This window comes from Centruroides vittatus, unplaced genomic scaffold, assembly GCF_030686945.1.
Source record: "Centruroides vittatus isolate TY-2023 unplaced genomic scaffold, ASM3068694v2 scaffold_1015, whole genome shotgun sequence".
In the NCBI taxonomy this organism is placed as follows: domain Eukaryota; kingdom Metazoa; phylum Arthropoda; class Arachnida; order Scorpiones; family Buthidae; genus Centruroides; species Centruroides vittatus.
In genome coordinates this window covers 681,976-707,534 of record NW_027122666.1, presented here as the reverse complement: position 1 = coordinate 707,534, position 25,559 = coordinate 681,976, and the positions used below count along the sequence as shown (strand labels likewise).

Here is a 25,559-nt window from a genome sequence, read left to right as displayed (position 1 = left end):
GTTTGCACGCTTTAATTAAGACCCCCTAATATTGGTTCTAGTTACTCTACTGATGTGTATATTGTCAAGAAGCAGAAGCTAGGGGCAGCATTTTATTTTGGGGTCCTAAGCTCCTAGCTAATTGTCTCTGTTGCCTACGGTTTAAAGCTTTATTGATCATGTTTTCATATACATAAAATAGGTGAATAAGTTTTCAAGGCAATTAGGGTATATGACTCATGACATCTCCATTCAAAGAATTTTAAGACCCACTTTTGGGTCACTCTATAAGCAATGTGGTTTAGCCTAACTGGGCTGTGTTTCAAATATACGGAAATATTACTCTTCACTCACAATTTAGCCCATTGCTTATATCCTAACGTTCTTCTTGATCTGTCGCTGCTTCACAAATTCAGTTATAATAAATATATTTTACGATGGAAAATATTGGATTTATGGGTGGAAAATAGTCGAGGGTCGACCTTGAGTATGTAGCTCAAGTGGAATGTTTTCTTCCCCACAACAATCGCCGACGTATCATGTCAAAAGCTGTCATCATTCAAACGTCAAAAGTGCATTCTACTCGAGTGAAAGTTTTTATTTTTTTAGATCGACACGCTTTTGAAGCTGCTCTTCACAATGTTAAGCGTGTGCATGGACTATTTTCAGGAATGTCGAGAACACAATCTAGTTCATTCATGCCTATCTTATCTCATAATTTCGTTTATTTTTATATTATTATCTTCGTGTCTTTTACTTCTAAGAACTGACTTACATATTTTTGATAAAGAATTTGTAAATATTTATCGGTCGTTACATTATTAAATGTTTTGATTAAATGGCCGAATGATCGTTGCATTAATTTCGAAATGAAAACAAACACATTCTTATTATTAATGTTTTGTCATTCGTCTATTCAATTTCGCTCGAACGGTCTGGATATTTAATAAACATTTATCTAAATTAGGTTTTTAACACAATCAATTACTTTATCAACCCAAAGCTACAACATAGAATCATGGCCCCATCTACATACCTACCAGGCCAGAACCTGACGTTACAAGACCTGTTGTGACGTCAGGTTCTGGCCTGGTAGGTATGTAGATGGGGCCATGAGTAGGTATGTAGATGGAGCCTAGAAGGATGAGTGCTTTAAATCGTGTAATGTATAATGTATAAGGTGTAATATATAAACTGAATATATAAGGTTATTATTAAGGTCCTATCACCTATTCTTTTAGAATACCAGCAGGGTGATTTGGTCCATTATATTTTATTATGTAACAATATAATACAATTTTATATAAAAGTATGGAGTGATCCTTTGATACTTTGTTATAATCTGGTGTAACGTGGAAACTTATATTACACCACTTTTAAATGGGCTCTTACCATAGCTACAGATTCTGCTACTTGCCAAATCAGTACTGAAAGTCATTTTTGTAATGTCTGTAAGGACCGCTGCAGCTTCCACATTAGATTTTCATCGGCCGTTGTTGACGAAGGGCTTTCTCAGCCCCTTCACCCCTTCATCTCGCTCCCCACAAACTTTTACCTGTTCCTTAAATGGAAGAAAAGTTAATGGTTGAAGATTCCAATCGGCAGCAGAAGCAGAAATCTCAGTGACGAGAGTTCGTAATCATGTCACAAAGAAATGACTGCTTCGACAAGTGATTTGGATGAAGGCTGAGCAATTAATTAAGGTGGCAAGATGGTAGCCTAACGCTCTGGTGAATCTGGATTCGAATCCCGGGAATTTTTCGGCCGCCGCATTGTGGGCTTGCCGAATCCATAATGGGCTTACTAAAATAATGCCCATTGGGCGGAGAGAGTTTTAAAAAATGTGGTTTGAATACAGACAAAATGTTTAGCTGCAGGAGAAGACTACTCTGATGATGATGATGTGGTAATGTATAATAAAATCTATGCCAAAAATGAAATCATTTTTGACCACCTCGTATTTAAACTATGCATTTAGAATATTTTATAAATTCTAATACTGTATAGACTAAATTTTTTAAGTTTAATACACATTTAATACAAAATGACCCTAAAAGTCACATTGTGCTGTGTGTGTGGACCCAGATGCATTTGTGAATATGAATAAAGCGAGTTTACGTGTTTTTCTTTCACAAAATTCGTAGAAACACGATCAGTTTACTGGTAATTAGAATAAAGTATTTGAACAAGACAGCAATGGTTAATCAACTTTTAGGCCACCCTCAATATTTTCCTTCTTAATAATTAAACTTAAATCATAAAAAGTATTTCACAATAGAGTGACTAACGAATCTGTTCGTTTTTAAGATGCAATTTATAGTATTTTAGTAATGAAAAAGTTGTTTATTAAATGTTTCTGAAATTGTTAAGTTCTAGATATTCATTAATAACACAATTTCCAGAGAATAAATTAAGTGTTATTGTTTAATTTAAAGAAAAAAACTTGCCTCCAAAGAAAAATGCCTGAAGTCGAAACTGTATATGGGACCCTAATTCAAATTCTTCTGGGCCCCACAAAACTATAATGTGCCTCTGATAAAGGAAATCAATCTCAACATTCCAGATAAATTAGATTGTTCCTAAAATTTTTCAAGACCACTTCTCTATGTGCAATCTTTCCACTCATTTCTCAACCTTGTATAGTGAAGTTTAACTTCTCTTGCATGCACCCAACATAATGCTTTCATAGTCGTAATTACTTCTATACAATTCATTCTGTTATTTGAATAACTGCACATTTTCCTGTTTATACATCCAAAATTGTTGATTCTAGTTGATACAATGCTTAGGAGACTATGTACTTGAGAAGTTATCTCATATGGTACTAAGCACTTTAATTTTGTTATCAATAGCATAGGTAATGTTAAAATTGAACTGAATTAAATACTATTGAATTTACAGATGTTGTTGAGAAATCATTACTAATGTTATAAGGTACGAAGAAATTTTCTAACCATTTTAATTGGATATTTTCTGTTATAAGTCATATAAAAATGTGTTTAATTTAAAGAAAACAAAAATTGTCAGAATCTAAAAACAAACAATGGTTAGTTGATATAATATCATCACCTCTTTTCCTTATAAGTCTTGCAGTTATGGAGGAAAATTTTTAAAATACTGATTTGCAATAAGCTAAACAAGTGGCAGCTTAGGTAGGGCCTTGTGTTTTCTGTCTATACATTTTTACAGGTATCATTATTTTGTGGAGGGAAAGAACCTGTTATGTTATAGGTTAGGATTGCAAGTCTAAGTCCAGCCCTATTAATGTATAATATTAATACAATTGTTATCAATTAATGTTCATATTAATGATGATTCAGATTAAAACATTTAGTTTTAGAAATTATTGTCAGTTTTTCTTGAATAATCTATTGTTTATTGTACAACTCTTCCGTGGAATAACACATATCATCCGAGTATAAAGTTAAGATTATTATTCTTATTGATAAAATATCCAGGTCATTGTATATAAATTAAAATTCTCAGGAAAGAAGAAACACTCTAAAATGAAAAAAATGGGTGTTTACAATTTTTTCTTTTTACACACCTCAAGAACACAGTCACACTTCTCTGCTTCAATATGTAAACTTGTTTAAAAAATGTCTCTCTAGATGTTTTATCAAAATGATACTGAAAACAAAGATCAACTCTGTCATATGGCTTTGTTTTGTTCTTGGGGTATGTGAAAAGCAGAAATTATAAAGTTACTGTTTTTTTATTTGGAGTGTTCTATACCTGCAAATTTTAATGAACAAGTATGATTAATATTTTTTTGAGTTCAATAATAAGTAAGGCTAAAACTAAAAAGATTGTTTCCAATCTCCATCTTCAAATGCAAATTGGGAAGTGGATGAATGGTCCACATAATTTATGTTTGTTTTTCCATGATTGTCTGATCAAGGAAGCCAGTGTGCACTTGTTCTTCCACAACTGAGGATGGTCAAGACCAATGTTTGTCACAGACATTCTGCCACAAGCCCATACAAGTCCCTGACTGCATTCTTTTGGGGTGTGTCTCTTTACCAGCTTCAATTTTCAGCCAACAATGCCGCTCCAACTTTGCAAAATGATCTGACATAATTTTAATCGATGTCATCTACTCTGTGTAATTCCATGGTCCACCATTCTGCTTACAACTAAGTAGGGTATGCTCAAATGTGCCAAATAGCAGATATTTCCATTTCCCTCTCTCTCTTCAGGGATCTTATAAATATGGTTCCAACTCATGACTATAATAATTACTGTATTGTTAATGTTATTTTACAGAATCGTGGTAATGCAACCTTATTGAATAGTATGGTTAAAAATGGACGAAAGCATTTCAAAAAGAATGTCAGAATGTCTGACCGACATTAGCCTTACTGTCCTCCAATTACACTAGGGAAATACAGGTTTTAATTACAATTTGTTTCTCTAAGATTCTCTGTAATAGTACTAAACGTTACTCCATAGAAAAACTTTTGTGTTAAAGTGTTAAAGTTATTGATATTATAAACAATACTGCTGTTGAACTATGGAAATCTCATTTATTTATATCAAGTATAACAAATGATGCTCATGATAAATATTAATGTTTTATAGATTTTATAGTACAAAATGATTACTACATTACTAAAAAAATCCTATATCATTGATTACCATTTTATAAAAAAATTTTATAATACAATCAAAAGTTTTTATTAATATTTTTCTTTTTACTACAAGTTATAACATAGCAAAGTTTGTTTGTTTTTACAAAATTCTGGATTAATTCCATTATTTTATAAAATAATGATATGAACATTCAATGACAAGATTGCTTTAATGGCAATAAAAATGTGTCACAATAATTTGATATTTTATGTCTGTACAAATCTTGTTGGTTTAAATTTTTTTGATGCGAGAGACGAAACTAAATGCAAAGAAAAACATTAAAAATGTACAATTTTTTTTTCTTTTTTTCTGAAAAAAATGACAAATTAATATATTACATATGAAGTTCTTTGGTTTGTTTAAAAATAATAGCTTGCTTGTCTAATTAAAGAACATCTGTGTATAATTCTTGGTATATAGTATATCAAAATATACATCTGGAATTATCATAATTTATAAAACTTTATACATAAGATTAACATAATCAAATATATAATCTTTAAAATAATTTAAGTATAATACATATATATAGAAGAGGATGTCTTTAAATAAATGATATTCTATTCTTTTTAAATATACATCTGTATTTCCTATATTAGAAAATATCTCTCAGATTTTTTAAGAAAATAAATATATATATCTTCAATCACATAATTTTAACAAACTACAAAAAGTTACATACTAATGCAGGTACAACAAAATTCTTTTCTTTTTCTTACAAAAACTGGAAAATTTTGGGGAATATTAAAATTCCTGATCGGTATCATTGCCGGTGCTTTCGAGAAGTAAAACTTTAGCGTCGGATGACTTCTTCCTTCTGTGAAAAAAATTATAAGAAAATAAAAAATTTAGTGATTTACCAAGTTACAATTTTTAATTAATAATACAAATACAATGAGAAATTATTTAATGTGACATTGTCACAATTCCAGGCTGCAATTTTAAATCATATTTTTTTAATATATTTAATTTAATATATATGCTCTCCACCTCAAATTAGTAGTGTCTTGCCCCTGTACATCATACTTTTCCTGTTAGTAACAGAGTCATGCTGTCATTAACTCCTTACAGGGAAAATTTTTGAATTGAAATAACATGAGTTCTGGTTTACATCAGAAGTTCATATGCAGTTAATTGGAGCCTCCTGCCCCTAAGCTTTCATATCTGGTTTCGGATTTCATCTATATAACTCTGTTCTTGAAATTAAGGAAAGACAAGTGGACAGACAAACAAATTGCAGCCCAATTAAAAAGGAGATTTTTTTTATTATAAATACATTTTTTTCATTTTCCTACAGAGTCTATTTTGCAAGTCTACAAATATAGTTATTGGCTTAAAGTTCATAAAAATAGAACAAACACTAAAAAGAATAGAAAAGCCTCTTCTCACTTTGACCTTTACACACCTCAGAAACAGTCTTTATGTGGAGTTGACCTTTATCTTAATGGTCTCATCCATAGATCCCCTTATCCAAAAGGATCTGTAGATGAGACCCTTAGGATCCATCTCTATCAAAGTTAATATACAGCTAAAAATAAAGAACTGCTATCTTTCAACCTAAAATTTTATGAAATTTTATAAATTTAAAGAGAAATTTTTATTTAAATATTTAGTTTTATAATGCTTTTGAGAAAAATCATTAAAATTGAATCTGAATATGAGTAATATAGTCATTGATTTACCATTTGTAAGTATTCAACATATGTGAAATGGATTTTTTCAGGATGTCTTGTTCTTTCTTTCTTTCATGAATGTCTTGCTTCAAGACATATAAATTAAAGCTTTGATTAAAATATGATCGAATTTTAATTCAACTCAATGTATTTAAAATGCAAATGTAACAGTAATCCTGTTACATTTGCATTTTAAGAGTAAAAAAAAATTCTCTGTAGTAAATGACAAATTTTTAAAATTACAACTATAATATATAATTATAATATTGTTTTAAAAAATAAATTACATGTGTATGAAAATATTAATTTAAAATGTAATTTTTATTGAATTATATATGGATGGCCAGATGTTTCAGCAGTTAAGGCCTACTGCTCTAAGGGACCTGAGATCAAATCTAAATGAGTTGAAAAAAATTCCAGAATTTTTTGGAGGTTGGTTCTTGTGATTACGTTGTGCCCCATTGTGGGCCTGGTCAAGTCTGTTATTGATTTTCCCTCTTAGTGCCCACAAGGTAGAGAGTAAAAACATATTATATATGATAGATTAATTTTTTTTAATTACTGTAATTAGCCTTTTAAAATTAAAAATTTAATAACTAAATCAACTTTGTTAATGTAGTGTGAAGTTTTTATTTCAGTATAAATGATCAATAAATACTATTGGATCAAAAAATTAATTTACATCTTAATTGTCAAATTAATTACATTCTTACATGATTTAAATTCTTAATCCTTTAATATATATGTTTTTGTTTAGTTGGATTTTATAAAAAATTGTAAATGCTAATAACCAGTAAAATCAACATTAAGTCTGACCCTACTCAAGATATAATACACGACCTTCCTATATCTCCCCACCCCGTCGACCTTTAACCACCAAAATTTAACAGCATCAATCCCCCTAATACTCAAACCTCCCTGCAAAATTTCAGAAATTTTCAACAAAAAACACAGGAGTTATTAAGCTTCAAAGAGGGTTTGAACAAAATCATGCCCTCCCTACACACAGAAAAAAAAACCTCCAAATTTTTTTGCAATTCTCAATGTTTCAAAGTCCAGCATTCAAAAATGTAAAAATCTTGTGGGCTCATTGTTTGACCAATTGCCATACTTTTCCTCTGTTATAACTTCTATATAACAGAGCTGGGAAAGTAAAAGTTAATGTTAAATTAAAATGTATTGACAAGTTTAATTTTATAATAATTAAATGTGACCTAATATATATATATATTTATTTATTTAATTTCACATAATAGTATATATATATATATATATATTTACTTCATTAGTTTCTTTTTATCTTTTCTTTTCCTATTTACAACTCCATTTTCTTCATCCATCATCTTAATTATAAGAGCTTGATCATTTGAATCAATGGGAGCTACTGATATATCTCTAACAGCACGGAAGTTTCCACAATTGTTAAGATGTTCATTTTCCAAACGGAAAAAGTTCCAAACAAATCTCCTTAAAAGAAAAAAACTTGTAAATTTACTTCTCTTTCACACATGTTAATATTGAAAGTTTTAAGGTTATTTATTTCTTATATGATTAATACAAACAAATTTTATTATAAACTAAGAAATTAATTAATTAAATTAAAATTATTTTCATTTTATAAATACAATCATATGAAAGTTTTTAACTGAATGTTAATCAGTTTCTCTTCAATGATACAGTATAAATATAAATAATATTCAAAAATTTGCTCTGTGTGACAAATGTAAGAATGATAAAACTCAAAGAAAAAAAATAATAAAAAATACAGAAAAATCTTAAAGAATTGTAAATATTCTTTAGACATAGATATTTTCTTTCCTGTAATACGTAAAGGGATATAAATATATTACAGTACAAAATTAAATTAGTTAATTCTGCAGTTTATTTTTAATACAAGTATGCCAAAATTTTAACTAAATTACTTCCAAGGTTAAACATAAACATTTATTGGGTTTTGGCTTTGTAAATACACAGTTTAAGAACCATTTATATGAATGCAGAAAACTATTAAGAAAGTAAATACTTTTTTAGAAAAAACTGTTTCATAAAAGCTGAGAATTTAATTAAAAAAACATTGTAATCAAAAATTATAAATAATTTATGTAATTTTTATTATAATAAATTTAAATTAACAAAATAATAAAAAAGCTTTAATAATGAAACTGTCTTTTTTATAATCCAATATTTTTAGCAATTCAAAATATTGAACAATCCACAAAATAATAAAATTATCATTCAATTTAGATTAATTTAAACAAGTTAAAGAAAATTCTAAAACTTTGACACACAAAATTTGGTTTTCTGCAATTAAAAACTGTTTTGATAATTACATAACTTTGTGTTATTGCAATTATTAAAGAAATCTATATGAATAAAATAAGAATCTTAATATAAAAATTTTGCTAATATAATAATTAAAGCTTACCTAAATACTTCAAGAGGAGCTAAAATAGATACCATCAGATCGGTGTGAATAACACCCATTTCTGTTAGTGAAACTGATAAGGTCCAGCCAAATCTTAATACAAAATCTTCAATTACAGCAAAGTAATAATAACCCTGAAAATGAGTATGTCATTCTTTAACAATTGATAAGTTCAATATAAAAGTTAACAAATATTTAGTATTTGTTAATAATCTTTGAAATAATAATTTTAAAAAAACATATGTCTTAATTTATGTACATCATTAAAAATAAACATTAATTTTCAACATCAAATAAAAAATGCACACAGTTTGTTTCACAAATCTTGGCTGGACTGCAAAAAACATGCAGTAGCAGGGATCAATCCATTTACCTAGTGAAGGGAAGGGATTATTTGGAAATCTGTGACAAAGTCATCATGCATTACCAAAAGAGGCTCAAAATTTTCAAAACCAAGTAATGTGCATTGCCTAACCAAGATATATGAAATGATCTGTATACATATATGAATTATAGGTATGCACCATTTAATGATGGGGATATATTTTAAGAAATACATCACCAAGAAAGCATCAATGTATATTTAGACAAATCTAAATACAAGGCATGTCCAAAAGTAAAGATACATTGCATTTAAGCAAAAAGCAAATGTTTTAGTGCATATGTTGACAGCAGTTGATTTAACCTCAAACCTTTTGTGCTCTTTTTGTGGTCATTTGTCATTGCTATGCTGAGTCTGGTTTGAGCAGCACATATTTACAATGGCTGCACTGGTTCAGAATCCTACCAAATGTGAAGTGTGCTTCGTCATACATTTTCTTAATACAAAAGATGAGCACCTAGCAGATATTCATAAACAAATTGTTTCTGTTTATGGGAACATTATGAATTGACAAAATGTAAGAAAGTAGTGCTGTGCATTCTCTGGAAGCAGGACTGATGTTCATGACGAACACAGGAGTGGTAAACAATCTATGATCTCTGATGAACTTATTCAAAGACTCGAGGAAGAAATTTGTGAAAAATCAGGGTTGCACAATAAGAGAATCACATGAAATCATTCTGGAAGTGTCTAAGTCCAGGCTTCATAATGCTGTGACTCATTGGGGTACAGAATTTTTTTGTATGCACACAAAAAGAAATGGATGGGTTTTGCACTCAACTTCTTCACACACTATGCACATGCAGGAGATGAGTTTCTCAACCACATTGTGACAGATGATGGAAACTTGGATTTACCACAATACTCATGAATCCAAGCAACAATTGTTGCAATGGCATCACATGCATTCCCCAAAACCCAAGAAATTCAAAACTTCAATTTCAGCAAAAAAATCATGGCTTTCATTTTCTGGGACAGAAAAGATATTCTTCTGATTGACTTCATGTCTTCTGGCACCATAATGTTGCTGCATATTGCCAAACTTTGTAATGCATTCAAGGGGCCATTCAGAACAAATGGAGGGAAATGTTGACAACTGGTGTCAGCCTGCTTCATGACAACACTTGGGCTCACACTCACCAAAACACTTTTCAAATGATTCAAGTGGGAAATTTTCGATCATCCACCATATAGCCCAGATCTTGCTCCCAGTGACTTCTTTATTTTTTTTCTTTGAACAGTTTGAAAAAGTGTTCTATCTGTAGATTTATAATGTTCCATCTGCCATATTACCTGAAGAAGATGATTATATACTGTCAAAAGTGCTCATACTCGTTAATTAAATGTATTTACCAGTAACACCAATAGATAGTTTTTACATTTTCGTTTTTTTATAGTAAGTGATGTTACTTGTTGTTTTTATCTTTACCTAAAAAATCATCTTGCAGAACAACACTTCCATGATGATGATGAGATCAAAAATGAAGTTGAAATATGGTTCTAGCAGCAAGCAGTAGAATTTTATGACTCCAAGATACAGAAGCCAGTACCCAGACTTAACAAGTGTTTAAACAATGATGGCAATTATGTAGAAAAATAATGCATGTACCAGTAAATAAGGTGTAGTGGATGTTTAGTTAAATGAAAATGTTTTGAATGAATACTAGCTGTTGTATCTTTATGTTTTGACATACCATGTATATATGCTATAAGTAAGAAAATAGATGTTTAGATATATATGTTATGGACAAAGTGATTAATACGGGCATTATGAATAATGACCAACAAAATCGGGCATTGTAATAAATTTCAATAATTTATCAAATTGACCGGTCATTATGAATACTGCTATCACCTAGTCGAGCAAAGTGATAATAATACGTTGAGGAGTGATCATCCGACATACGCTAGCCAATCAGAACTTGCATCTTAGTTGCACATGCATATTGCATTTAGTACTGAATTTTAACTTAAATTATGTGACCAGTAGTTAATCTTTTTTCTTTGACAAAAGAAACGATCATGGAGGAATCATTAAGTGATATAAATAATCGCTTCAACAACCGATTAAATGAGTTAATAGCAGAAAAAGGTGAGAACAATCAAATTTTTACAAAATCAGCATATTTGTCAATGTTACAAAAAGTGAGAGTCAAAAATGAAAGTTACTTCTAAGTTACCGAAAGAATATCAGTTAATAGTACTTTAAAATAATTCACAAAAAAATAAATATTTCTAAATGAAATAAGTGGAGTTTTTTTTAATCAAATTTAAAATTCAGTACTAAACATGATACACATGTGCAACTCAGAATGCTGATTGGCTAGCATATGTTGGATGATCACTCCTCAATGTATTATCATCACTTTGCCCGACTAGGTGATAGCAATATTCATAATGATCAGTCAATTTGATAAATTAATCAATATTTATCACACTGCGCACCCTTTTTGGTCATTATTCATAATGCCCGATTAATCACTTTGTCCAAAACATATACACACTTATCAAACATAGAAAAGGTACAAATGGCTTTGAAGTTTTCATCTCTTTTATAATCTTATGGGATCTCTGTCATATATGCAGTCCATCGTTAAGTGGCACATACTTGTATATTAAAAATTTTACATACTGGAGACGAATACACTATTTCTTCTCTCAAAAACTTATTATCACCAGAGAAGCACTCAAATAAGCCCCAATCCATTTTAATATCCCAGACGTAAGTATAACATGAACTAATTAAAGCAAATATAATCCAAAGGAAAAAATATGGATTATATTCTGATTCTCCATAATCATCTGAAAATAATAATAATTTATTATTATAATTTTAATACAAAATATAATAATATGATCATTGAATTTTATTGTACGATAGTTATGTACCTTTGAATGTATTAAATAATGTTGAAAAAATGACAACAAAGAAAGTAGTTGAATATTTTCCCGCATTCACCAGATGTGGAAACCCTTCCTTTGTATCTCGATAACGTCTAAGACACTGTGCAAATCTAAACCATGCCGGTAAACAAGCAACGACCGGTCGTAAAATCATACCGACTTGTTCTTTAACACACTTTTCGGAATCTAAAACATAGAGCCTACTGTAATTTAAATCATATAGAATGTCATCATGTTTTAAATAGTTAAGTATTCTATAGTATTATGATAAAATTTTTTTTATTTTGTGAATAAAAATACACACAGTCTTGTTACCTACATTAGAAAAGTAACATACATGCAACATTGCAGTGTAATTAATGATAAATAAATGAAGACAAATCAATTTTACAAAAAATAATCAATATATTTTTAAGATCGTTTTGAATATTAACGTTTTTTGAAACGTTTATTGATGTTAAAAGGATTAAGATAACAGAAATCTTATTTTTCAAGGCCAAACTTTCTAATTTAATTAATAGTATAATTTATAGTAAATATTTGCTAAATTTTTTTCTCTGACTAGATTTACATACTGAATAGTAATTTTAAATCTGTTATTTACTTTAATTTGCTGCTATAAAATTTAAATATTTTAAAAATAAGTTAAACAAAATTGAAAATTTTCAAATGTTAAAATGATGATATAAAACATTTTAAGCAATTACACATTTTTTAAAGTATAGAGAATTGTTTTCAGACAATTGAAAACCTAAAAATAAGTTATAGTTAAGTTATTCGAGAGATGAATGAATGCATAAAGTAGAATATAAATAAACATCACTAAGCCCGATGAGTATGTAATAAAATACCAACAATTGCCTTAAAAATCGGGCTATAAATTGGCTAATTAAATGATTGATGTAAAGTAATTTGTTACTAGAGATGGATAAGAGATGGTGTCTAACTTCTAAGTTAATAATTATAATTTAAGTAAATATTAAATAAATTTAGAACCTTTTGGAATAAAAGAACTGACTCGGAGCAGGGCTTGAACCCGCAACCTCCGCTTGCTGTGTGGTGCGCTTGCCAGTTATGCCAGTGGAATTTTAGTTAAATTTCTTATCTGTCACTCTAAACTGTATTATTCTATATATAGTGCAGTACTTTAATGTTTACCATGCTTTTTCAACCCAAGATTTATTTTTAACAGAATCTTTACTCCCAGGATTTAATCAAGAAAATATGGTAAATCAAAAATAATATCGAAGTTGTAAATAATGGATTTATTAAATCTAAAATTTTATTTTGAGGTAAGTAATTTTTTCAAAATAATATTAAACTGATTTTTAAAACATTCATGATATGAAATTTGATAATTTTATTAAAGAAAAGGAAAATTTTTGTTGGGCATGGAAATAACAAATCAAATTTAATGATGTTAATATAAAAAAATATTGACAATGCATGCCATATCAAACTTTCTTTAGAGATGTAACTATATCTTTGTGTTATGTGGATGTTCATTGACCAAAATATGCATATTCTACTGGTCTGACATTAACACTGAAAGACAATTTTAGAATATAAATCAAAAGACATTGTGAATTCATATCAGTTAATCTAATTTGTGGTATGTCATTATTCTCTACAAACTAACTAAAATCCAGATCCTGCCATTAAATAGTATGTTTTGTAGTACTGCTAGATTTTCATCTACAAATATCTTAAATCTACTACTGATGTCAATTCTGCTGGAAGTCAATTTCACAAAAAACCTGCCCTGTATGAAATTCTTTCTGTACAAATAATTTATTGCAGACATATATAGTAATTTCAATCAGACTTTAAACTAAATAATGGGATAATGTTAAAGTAAAATCACTTCATTACAAACATGTTTTGCTCTATTATATATGCCACTTTCATCACTGTTTTATGGTATTTCATCAGCAGCAGTACAATTTTTCAATATTCTTTTATATTATTAGGGAATTCAACAGACACTAAATAAATATAAATTATAATATGTAGTTTTGGAATTAAACTTGGGGCATCTTTTTAGAAAATCTGTGTATATTTTCTATACACAGTCTCAATACAGGTTTTATTCATAGTTTCCTTTTAACAGATTCTTATTATATGGTAATGAATAATATAATCAAATCATCTAAAATAGCAACTGCTAGATAATGGATTTGAACTATGACTTTTGAATATTGATTTATGTTTTATGAAAATCTGTTTAAACATAACTACTAAAACTAAATTACAGATTTTATTAATGTATTCAATATGACATTTGTTAAAGACGTAATTCAGAGCAGATTGTTTTTATAAATAAATATAAGGAAAATGTGCAATTGTTCTGTTGAAAAGAATTAACTTAATAAATAATGCATTTGAAAATTTATAAATTTTCTTACCATTGTTCTCAGACCAATCAATACCAGTAATGTAAAAACACAGAAAATATTCAAAATCAACTAATACGGGAACAAGACTATTCAGTTGATCAGCTAACCAAAAGTCAGCAAATCCGACATGAAAAAAAGGAGCTGCAATTACTTTTCCCTAGAATAAAACAAAATAAAATAAGAATTCTTATAAGTAATTTTAAATATAGTTTTTTCCAAATTCGCTCACCAAAACTTTCAGAAGCCAAAATCGTGCTTGATATCCCATTGTTCTTGTTGGATTAAATAAAAACGCTAGCATCACAACAACTAATATTAAGGGGTTAGCATATGCAAGAATGGAAAGATGATTACTATACAAAAATGCAAGAACACTTAAAGCCCACATCACACCAAATATTGCTGCCATTTCCATAAGATGTTGTTCAGAAAGATGATTTCGAGGGTCCAATTCAAAAATAAGTACATGATTTACGCCAGATGTACGCCAACCATACACATTTATTCCGATCAGGAACATGAACAGAATGATAAGCAATGTACCTCGATATAAACGGAAGACAATTCGCCAATCGTCTCTGGCTTTGCTAAAAGTAGCTATTAAATAAAACAGTTTCAGTACAAAAATCAATCTAAAAATACTTTTAATATAAAAAGATACATACCTGATAAAATAACAGCTACAACTAACACAATAAAGGCACCAGAAAAAAGACCAACTTTAAACGTTGTCCAAGGAGATTGCTATGAATTAAAATCAGATTAAGTATGAATTCCTATCATATTAATTTTTGAAGTAAAATATTTAAATTACTTTATCATTTAATGGAGGAACTCTTAACCTCTTCATTGCTCTTTGACGATCACCTCCCTCTAAATCAGTTGTCACAAGACTCTAATGGGGAAAAAGAATACAATTAACAAAATTATTATTATAATAATAAAATAATTATTCAAAATAAATACCTCGGTTTCCTGAATAAGTTTATCAATAAATTTGTTCACGTAAAACGGTGCAATTTCTACATGAGCTTGCCTCCATTTCGCTCCGGCATCGGTTCCCAATAACTGGCCAATGCAAAATGTTTTAATTAATCAAAATATACAAAAAATTTCATAAACTATATAAAATTTATTTCATACTTTATCATGCTTTTTCAAAATTTTACGAAAACCAGTAAAATTCAAATTCTGATAATTCTGCAGTAAAATAAGACTGAGATAGAATTCGCTGAAAGCCAGTTTTAATTCATGCATCTTTCTTGTGTGGGTCCGAACTTGTTTGTCGGCTTCTCTGTTCAATCCTTTTATTCGAAGAGTTGATCTAAAAACAATAAAAAAAAACATAAAAGTTTAAAAATTGTATATAAGAAGTTTTATTATAAACAGTCATACATTACTGTAGTGTCTAATAAATTATAGTACTAAAAATGATATTATCTGAGATTTAAATCTTAGAAAAATCTTATTCTTGTATACAAGTTACTCTCTTAATGATTACCGTATTTTATGGACTATAACACTTTTTTCTTCGAAAAATTGCCTCCAAAATTCAGGTGCATCTTATAGTCCATAGCGTCTTATAGGTATTTTTTTTAAAAATTGCTTAAAAATTAAGGTACGTCTTATAGTCCGTAAAATACGGTATCTGAAAGAGAAAAGAAATTTCACAGAGTACAAGAAAATAATAGAATTAAAAAGTACATTTTCCATTACTGCTTGCTCTAACAAAACAGTAATAGAAAATAGAAAACAAATAGTAATAGAAAATAGTTGATACCAAGATTCAAGGACTGAGGATTAAAATGATGATATTACTGTTTAATATTGTTTTCAGAACAGAGTTTGAAGTCAAGAGAATTATTTTTACAAAAAATAATAAGAATTGCAGTAAATGCAGCAAAATATAATACTAATCATGCTAACTCCTCCTAATGCAGCTTGGTTGAAATAATTGTTAGTTTTATGACCTGGAAAATCTTCAAAATAGGGTTCTTTACAGTAATATATTATATTTCTATATTGAATATTGGAATTCTTAATTATGACATTCCGTAAGTTTCAAACTTTTTTTTAATATTGTATATTTTAAAAATTATAGCCAAACTCTGCCTTTGATTTCTCATTCATTATTACGTACTTATTTTATAACTTATAAAAAAAATGTCGTGTAATCAAATGAATGACTTTTTTTTAAAAAAATGCAAGCACTTAATCATGAATGAAAATGAACATTTTAATTAAAAAACATTTAATAAAAAAAATAAACTGATAACAATACTGTTGCAGTCTGAATTCATATTTGGTTATTTCACTATAAATGTAGAGTATATTTTTATTTTTATATTATTAAGTAATACCATTCCACTAATGATTATATCATGAACTGTATGCTACTTTTATATATTTATTCATAATGTTACATACATACATAGGACTTGAAAGGACAAAAGACAAGAAAAATAATGTCTACTTCCACACTACAACTCTGTCTATTTCTGTCCCCATTCTTCCTTTCTTATCTTCCCATTTCCTAACTTCATACAGTTTGTGTTTCTTACCCTCAGATGAGATAAATCCCTCTGTTGGGATATTCACCTCCATATTTACTCAAATGTAAGATGCCACGAAATCTAAAACACACCTTAATTTCTTCATGCTCATCCATGGATTTTGTTTTCAAAAAAATAGATCCTGGTAACAAATCTGTTTAGTATTTATTCCACAGTAAATCTTATATATTACTGTAGTTTGTGGTATTAAAGACAGAAATCTCTTCATTTCCATGTTAAGTTCTTTTGAATCAACACTGGATCTGACACGCACATCATCTATGCAATCAACTTGGTGCGGTTTAAAGCATTAGAAATGCAATATTTCTTGAAAGAGTGCCACAACTTTTTCTGCAACTTTTGTCTGAATACTTATGTTGTTACTGTAATAGGCTAATGAAAATGAGCTAAGTTGATATCTTTACAAGTATTGGTGTAATAAAGTCACTAAAATGATTTAATAGAGTTAATGATAGAAAAATAATATATATTGCACTAGAGGTTGCCAATTAAGATATATTACATCAGATTTAAGATATAGTTTTTGAAGATACTAAAACCTGAAAAATGTGTATTTTACATTAATACATTATATTCTTGCAAATTCAAAAATCAAATGATAATCCTACATTTATTAGTACTTAATAGTCTCATACAGACTTGCTTATGTTTTTCAGGCCTATAAATTAAGATTTTTGACAGTAGTTGAGATAGCACTACACTTATCAGCATCAATTATTTGCTTTTCAAAAGTAAATGTTATCAGTGGAATTAAAGTTAAACACTTCTAAAACTATTTATAAACTGTAATATTGAAATTTTTAAGTAAGTAATTAAGTTTTACTTTTCATTAAATTAGTATTTTTAAAGAAATTTTGTGATCTTCAATATAATTCATTGTTTATTAATAAATATTGTATATTTTTTTAATTTCATAAATTACAGAGTAAAACAATGAAATGATGATAAATCTTACATTCTTTAATTTATAAATTTTATATAAATGATTATATATATGTCAGAATTATATATTTAACATAGAAACTAATTAAAGTAGCTTTATCTTAAAGTTTTGAAAATTTTATATATTGAATTTGTTAACCAAAAATTTTAAGGAATCTGATTCAGGATGTATGGAGTGAGACTGACATTTTAAACATTGCTACCAAAATTCAGTGCATAAAGATAAAAACATTTAATGCATTGCTTGAAGAATAGCACGTGTGTAAGTTTTCCCAAGAATTAACTGAAATATTCAGAGTAATTAGTATACCTGCAATCCTGACATTATGCTCCACACTTCTTCCTACATATATATATATATAAAGGAAAGGGTTAATGTTGGCATCAAAATTAATAAACTCAATTAACTTCATATGCACCTACAGGATGTTATTTTTGTTATGTTACAGATGATATAGAACATGTGGCAAAAAAACTGAATATCATTTAGATATTCTCTATGCAGGAGGAACACATGATCTTATAATTTTGTGTAAAAAAGGAGTAAAGGCAGAACTGCACTGATTTTTGCAATTGAACTCAGTGAGTGTCTTCAAATTGCATACTTTATTTTTATTGTAATTCTCACCTAATTTTACTTGTAACCTTTCAAGATGTGTCAGTCTCAATCTGGATGTTGTGTATATTTAAAATTATGATAAAAAGAAATAATTAATTAATAATCTAGCATAATTTGATCTGTTTGTAGTTTTTTGATTTTTTGAATAGATTATTCAAAAAGAAATAATGGACTTACAACCCAAAAATCCAGCATTTTTGACTGATATACTTGGAATATGAATTAGGATTCTAGATTTGTAGAAAAAATAAAAAATTGAGTACTTAATAAATAATCTCTATATTTTAATAAGACAGAGAAAAATAATTCAATAAAGTAAACTATAAATTTAATTGTCAAGCTTAAAATAGTTACTTTGGAACAAAATGTTAAATAATGATTGTTTTTTTTAATTATATAAATATTACACAGAGTTTAATATTTCTAAAGAACAAGAGCAACAAGAGTTAGATAAGCACTAAATTTCTTGAACTTTGTAATTTTTTGAATCAATTACTACTATAATTTGACTTTAGAAATAGGCAATTTGTCATTGTGAATCAAATTTAATAATTAGAATTCACTTCATTCTAATGTTAAATACGGTCCAAGTTGTCTAGTTATATCCATGTTTAGATATATTTTGGATTATAGTTAGCTTATTTAGGTATAAGAGTCAATATCTGTGGTTTATTTTTAACTTAAATTGCTATATAAGATGGCAAGAAGGCAGTAAATTGTTAAAATTAAAAATTTTAAAATAAATTTTTCTAAAAAGTTAAAATAAACTAGTAATTTATGACTGTACTGTATTAATTTACTAAATATTTAATATTTTCAAAGCTTATCAAATTAATAAATTAATTAAGGAACTAGTATCAAATTCATTTCCTGTTTATAGAACTGCTTTAACATCAAGATTCTATAAAGAAAATAGAGAAATAATACATTCTGGAGTTTTGCTCTGTCTGTAGAAGTGTGTAAAGTTTCTCAATTATCATTTTCCATTAAAAAAATAATAACAACAACAACTTAGTAGAAATAAATTACACGTTAATTCAGTAGATAAAAAATTTAATAAAACAAGATGACAATACAATATTGTTTAAATAATTAATAAACAAACCAGGTACATGTCTTAGTAACAATAGCACAACATAAATTAGAGTAATTTTAGTAAAAATTATTTAATAAAGAACTGTATGAAAAGCACAAATAAACAATTTATAAACACAGAAACATTATATTACACTGTATAATTATTGAATATTTTATAAATCCTTTTGGATGATACCTATTGTTTATCTTAAGCAGTTAATATTACTTAATGGATAGTCCTTAAATTATTATGGTCTATCCATTTAGTGATAGTAAATTTTTTTTATAACTTTGTGTAAAATATGGCTAAACAGATATTTTGACATCTTGAAAAAATATTATGTCACAAACCTGCTTTCTATTATAGATTATCAACTTCGCAAATTATTTTTAAAAACAATGATAAGAAACTTTAGACATATTCTGTTAGGAAACAAAGCAAAAGTCCAAATGATTTTATTCTAGATTTTTGTCCAGTAAAATATATTCTAGCAAAAATCTAACAATAAAATATATTCTAGAATTACTTTGATTTGTATAAATTTATGAAGCATATTAGTATTCTTTATAAATAAAAACCATCTAAATGTTAGTAATATACTTTTTCTAATCTTTATTTATATTTTTATTTAATCAATTTTTAAAATATTATACAAACAATGACTGAAATTATATATTTTTCAACTGCTTTACTTAGATTATTTTTTTTAAAATTAAATCCAAATTATTAATTTTTTTATTGACTTCAATTGTAATTAATAAAATCATTAATTAAATCATAGTAATAAATAAAATCTGAAGATACTTCATTCAGAACAAGTGAATAATCTCAATGTGTTTTGATAATTATTTAAAGATTAGATTGTCAAAGTACTTTTATCAATGAAAGAGATCATTAAATTTGGATAACAAGGAAGGAATTAGGTTATTTAACTCAAAATTACTGATAAATAACCTAAATATTTTTCATTATCAAATTTGTCAAGCTGAAATTTTATATCATAAAGAACTATTTTTTTTTTTTTAATGAACTTACTTCTTTTCTTCAAAGTGTTTCCAACTTCCTTTAGCATTTGGAACCCTACAATTGTAATTATTTAGCTCGGTTTTAAGGTTTCCAAATTTACGAGTTGCCTCAGCCATTTTTTCTGAAAAGCAGCATCAAAATTAGAAACTTGTTTTCATATTATATAATCTAATCAAAATTATATTTAAGTTTAGATATTTTGCTGATACAGAAGTTATAAAAAGATCTCTTTGTATGACATTATATAAAAAAAAATATACTAAATTATTGTCATACAATGCCTTGGCAGAAGATATTCGTGGATTACTGCCACAATATTATCGGCAATAACCTCAAAAGAGATAGTATCGAGTTCAAATAATCTGATTTAATTATTTTCTATTAAAAAAAATAGGCTATTTAAAAACTGTTACTGTTTATAAATGTATATTGTATTAAAAATATATTCTACTATAGATTTTAAAGACTAATCGTTTTATTTAAGAACATAAATGAAAAAATCTTTAATTTTAAAATGGCATCTTTGTTTATGATAGAGTAGATTTTGACAATTATTAAGAGAAAGGGAGTTTCGAATATCGCAAAATCTGCCAACTGGAGGTGATTCAAGTGCAAAAAAGATTTATGAAATTCGTGATCGTTTTCATGTTATATTTAGGGACTTCTAATAAAGATAAGAGCAACAAACTTATGATTATGAAATACTTAAGATAAAAAGAAGTATTTTATGCATATATATAGAAAAAACTTAAATAATTACATTCTTTTTAAATTTTTTGAAGCGTATACCTGAATAAAAAGTATTTATTTTTGTTAATTCTTTTTCACAGTGATGGAAAAATTCCTCTTCGAAACTTGCAAAATATCGAGTTATAACACTCTGCTCTACAACTGAATAATTTTAAGGAAAAGAGATTAAAATGACTCTTATCATTATAACAACATTAATGTAGACAGTTGTAAAATAATATAAAAATATATTGCAACAATCACCTTCGAAAGAAGGAGCTCTTTCTATAGCACTGTAACACATGGCTTTCATTTCCTGTTTAAAGAAATTTTTATAAAATTTCATTAATAGATTTCTCAAAAATAAATTTACTAAACAATTAAGTTTATTGAAGTATTTAGTTACCAAAAAAAAAAACACAATTTCAATATTTTACACTCAAATATATAATATAAATCATATACAAAACCAAGTCAAAATCACATTACTGAGTAAATAATCAAGCCAGATTTATTATTGTGCTACATTTTGGATAATTAAATGTACAAATACTTGTAATTTAAGACATTTAAATGACCATCTTTTCTAATTATTAAATTTAAGCATCAAAATTGATTTAAAATATTCTGAAAGAAAGATTGATTCAAAGCAGTACTCAAACCTGCAACTTCTGCTTACCAGTTGCATATATTGTTGCATATGTATATTATATGCAGGACTTAAAGGTTTGAGTCCTGCTCCGAATCAATTTCTTCTTTCAGAGTATTTTAAATTAATTAATTTTTGATTTCTAATTATTAAATTTAAACAAAATGATCATGTAATCGTCTACTTTTATAATGAGTTTGTAATTAATAAGATTGAATGAATGTTATGTTAAATTATTTTATCAAAGTAAATAAAATAATTATTAAATAGAAACACTTTACTTTGTTAAAAAATTTAAATGATCATTTTACAATAAAATAATCTTACAAAACTGAAATAATAAAATTTTACTGCCAGAAAGCACAATAATTACTTAATTACATCTTAATTTAAAACAGAGTAACATTATTATTCAGATAAAAAGACTGGTATAATGTTACTAAATATATAACATACACCAATGATGTAGCGGTCAATAAACTATGTTAAGTATGCTATATTAAAATATAATCAATAAGTTACTTAGAAACATTCATTATCCAACAACTATTTATACTATAGAGCAAAAAATAGTAATTTATATACTGTATATATATAAATAAATTTTTGGATGCTGAAATTAAAGAACAATTTCAAAAATTTTAATTAAGAACCTTTAATATATTTTTTTGGCATTTTGAAGATAGAAATAAATTAAACTCGAATTGAATATAAGGATATTTTTTGCACATAAGGAATTTTTAAATTATTACATGTAATTTTAGTTTATAAACAAAAATGCTCTAGCAGACTTTAATAATTGTTTCATTCTATTTTAAAAGATCATACTTCAATTTAGACAACTGTAACTAATGAAGCAATTTGCAAATGATGCAAACAGTTATTCTCTTTATAAATTATTTGAAAAACATTGATCATAAGTTCTTTGATGATTATGTAATTGTTTTGTCTACAAAGGAAGCAAGTTTATTTAGCATTGATTCATTGTTAACATTACAAAAATGATTTATAAATTGTGCTATAACAAAGATATACTGTATTTATAGTGATATATTAAAAATCATGTATTATTAACATTATATTATATTTTTGATAATTTAATTGCAAATACAATCTTATAAAATTAATAAAGTACAGCACATTTATATTTATATATTCTCCATAACATAAATGATATTGCATTTAAAGTGGAACAATCCAGCAGATTTTGAAGTTAAATACTTATTGGTCAAAGTTTAAAATTAACCTAGTTATGTACTCTTGTATCACTATATCACTTCATGATATATCAAATACTTTCTGATAGCATTCTCAACAAGACTATAAACAAAGTCTAAGTGTAAATTAATATTGCATTACCTGAAAATTTATCTTTATGAACTCCTTTTAAAAAAACTCAATGACTATATTGTTAAATTGTGAAATAATATGTAGTAGAAATACATAAAAATATTACAAAATTATTGCAAATTTTCTTGAATGCTTAAATTTCAATCTTATTGAAAGATCTACAATGAAAGGTTGTATTTATTACAGTAAAAAATGAATCAACTTTATCCTTGATGTTTGATTTAAAAAGAATATTTTTATATCACTTCCAAGTAAAGATTTACAGTAATGGGAATAAGTTATAGTAATAGAAGTAATAGGAATAAGTAATCATTACTGTAAATTTACCATAAATCTTTACTTAATCTATTGGTACTCACAATATGATAAGAATCAAGCTATTGATATATTTTGCTAATAATTTGGATTTATTTCATCACTCTTCTTTGGAAAATTCAGGATCAATTTTCAATAATAAGCAGTATTTCGAACAACAAATATATGAAAGCATCAATTTTATATTTTATGATTTTACTTATGATTATAATTAAACATTTAACATTAAATATGAAATTTATATAAATATTTAATCATATATTTAAACAAAATATATTTTTTTCTTTTTACTAATTGAATTTACAATTAATTTTTTAATTGGGAGATGTCAATCTTTACGTTTTCAGAATAAAAATTCTCTATCAATACTGTTCATAAATATTTTCTCTCTTCAATTCTTAAGATTTTGGTAAGTTATGGAATCGAGTCTATACTTTAGTTTGGATTCTTATAAAAGATGGCCATGTGAATAATCAGTAGCATAACTAGAACCAATATTAGGAGGGCTGAATGTACTTATACACACATATATACAGTATACAATATCTAAGAATTTAATCTTTATCCACAGTGATACATGAGTGAATGCAGTTTTGTCTCACTCTTGTATCTCCGGATGAAGACACGAGTATCTGCAAAGGGGGCAATCATGGACCTTGATCCCAGGTAAAAATCTTCCACAAATTATAATCGCAGAAGTGATCGATAAATGTAATCTTACACCCTCGTCTTTTCGTTTTGACGCAATACCGTATTCTATAATCTACTTGTGAAAACCCAAGTAAATTAAATAATTAAATAAAAATTTATAGATGTAATTATCTGTATCCAAACTTTCTGTCCCCCAAAAAACTTCCTACAGGCACCCATAGACAAAAAGTAAATCTTAGATACCGTACATACACGTGTATAAGTGAATTTGTCACGTCTTTTTCCTGTACTTATTTTATTTATTTACAAACGCAAAAAAACTTTTGCTTGGTTATGCTGCTGCAAATAATAGAGGAAGCACAATTGCAAGATATGTCCCTCTTCTTAAGTAGGTTTGGATATTCTTGTAAATTTGCCAAAAAAAGCAGTGCTACTTCCACGACGACAAAGGATACACTTTGTAAAGAAATTAAGATAAACATTTCGATTTTTTTTTATAAATTAAAGTATAGTAACATTATTTAAAGCATTTATTAATCAATAACAGGGGTAAACCATTAAAAAAATTAAACAATGTAGAAAAATTAGAATAGAATTTAATTGTTATAATCATTTTAAAATATTTTATCTTATTATTATTACTTTTAATTAAATTTCTGCAGAGACAGCATGACTATAAGAAAGTATTTTTACAGTATTATAATACTGTATTCATAAAGTAAATTTAAATTTGATAAATTAAACAGTGTATTTCCTTACAAATTAACTTATAATCTGTAATTGACATATAATTAAATTATTTAAACGTAAAATAGAATTTTTTAACCATTCCAAACAAAAATTTCAGTACGAGTTACTTTTAGTCAAATAATCGTATGTTTAGATACGCGTGAAGTAACTAAAAGTAACACCTACGATATTTTCATTGAATCTCCCACTAACCTCGTACTGAATGTATTGTTTCCTCCATTCAGGCGTGATGTGAGCTCCTAAATGTTCGGCAAACTTCATTTCAGTCCTTTCTCCGCTTAGATTACATAAGATATCGCTTAAATATTCACAATATAAAACCACAATTAACACCTGGCCTCCGGCTTGTTTGTTTTGGTCCGGTCAATACATTGAATCCTCATCTGACGATTCGGTCAGTGTTGCCAGTTGTAATTTACATAATTTGTCAATTGTTCTTCAACTTGAGTTCTTGTCGCCTCTTGTTATTTCTTGTAAAAATAATAC

The 25,559-nt window shown here is 27.3% G+C and overlaps 1 protein-coding gene across 1 annotated transcript; it reads right to left on the bottom strand.

Annotated features, from left to right (window-relative positions):
* Positions 1-4,485: 4,485 nt before the first annotated feature.
* LOC136986325 (solute carrier family 53 member 1) lies at positions 4,486-25,547 on the bottom strand. Its single transcript, XM_067283822.1, has 15 exons — positions 25,266-25,547; positions 21,623-21,674; positions 21,419-21,520; positions 20,639-20,750; positions 15,535-15,715; positions 15,358-15,459; positions 15,206-15,286; positions 15,057-15,135; positions 14,621-14,988; positions 14,401-14,548; positions 11,981-12,181; positions 11,724-11,893; positions 8,710-8,843; positions 7,566-7,751; positions 4,486-5,428 (listed from the first exon to the last, which is right to left on the bottom strand). Exons 1-15 carry the CDS (start codon positions 25,332-25,334, stop codon positions 5,356-5,358), a joined length of 2,058 nt encoding a protein of 685 aa, XP_067139923.1. The 5' UTR covers positions 25,335-25,547; the 3' UTR covers positions 4,486-5,355.
* Positions 25,548-25,559: the final 12 nt, after the last annotated feature.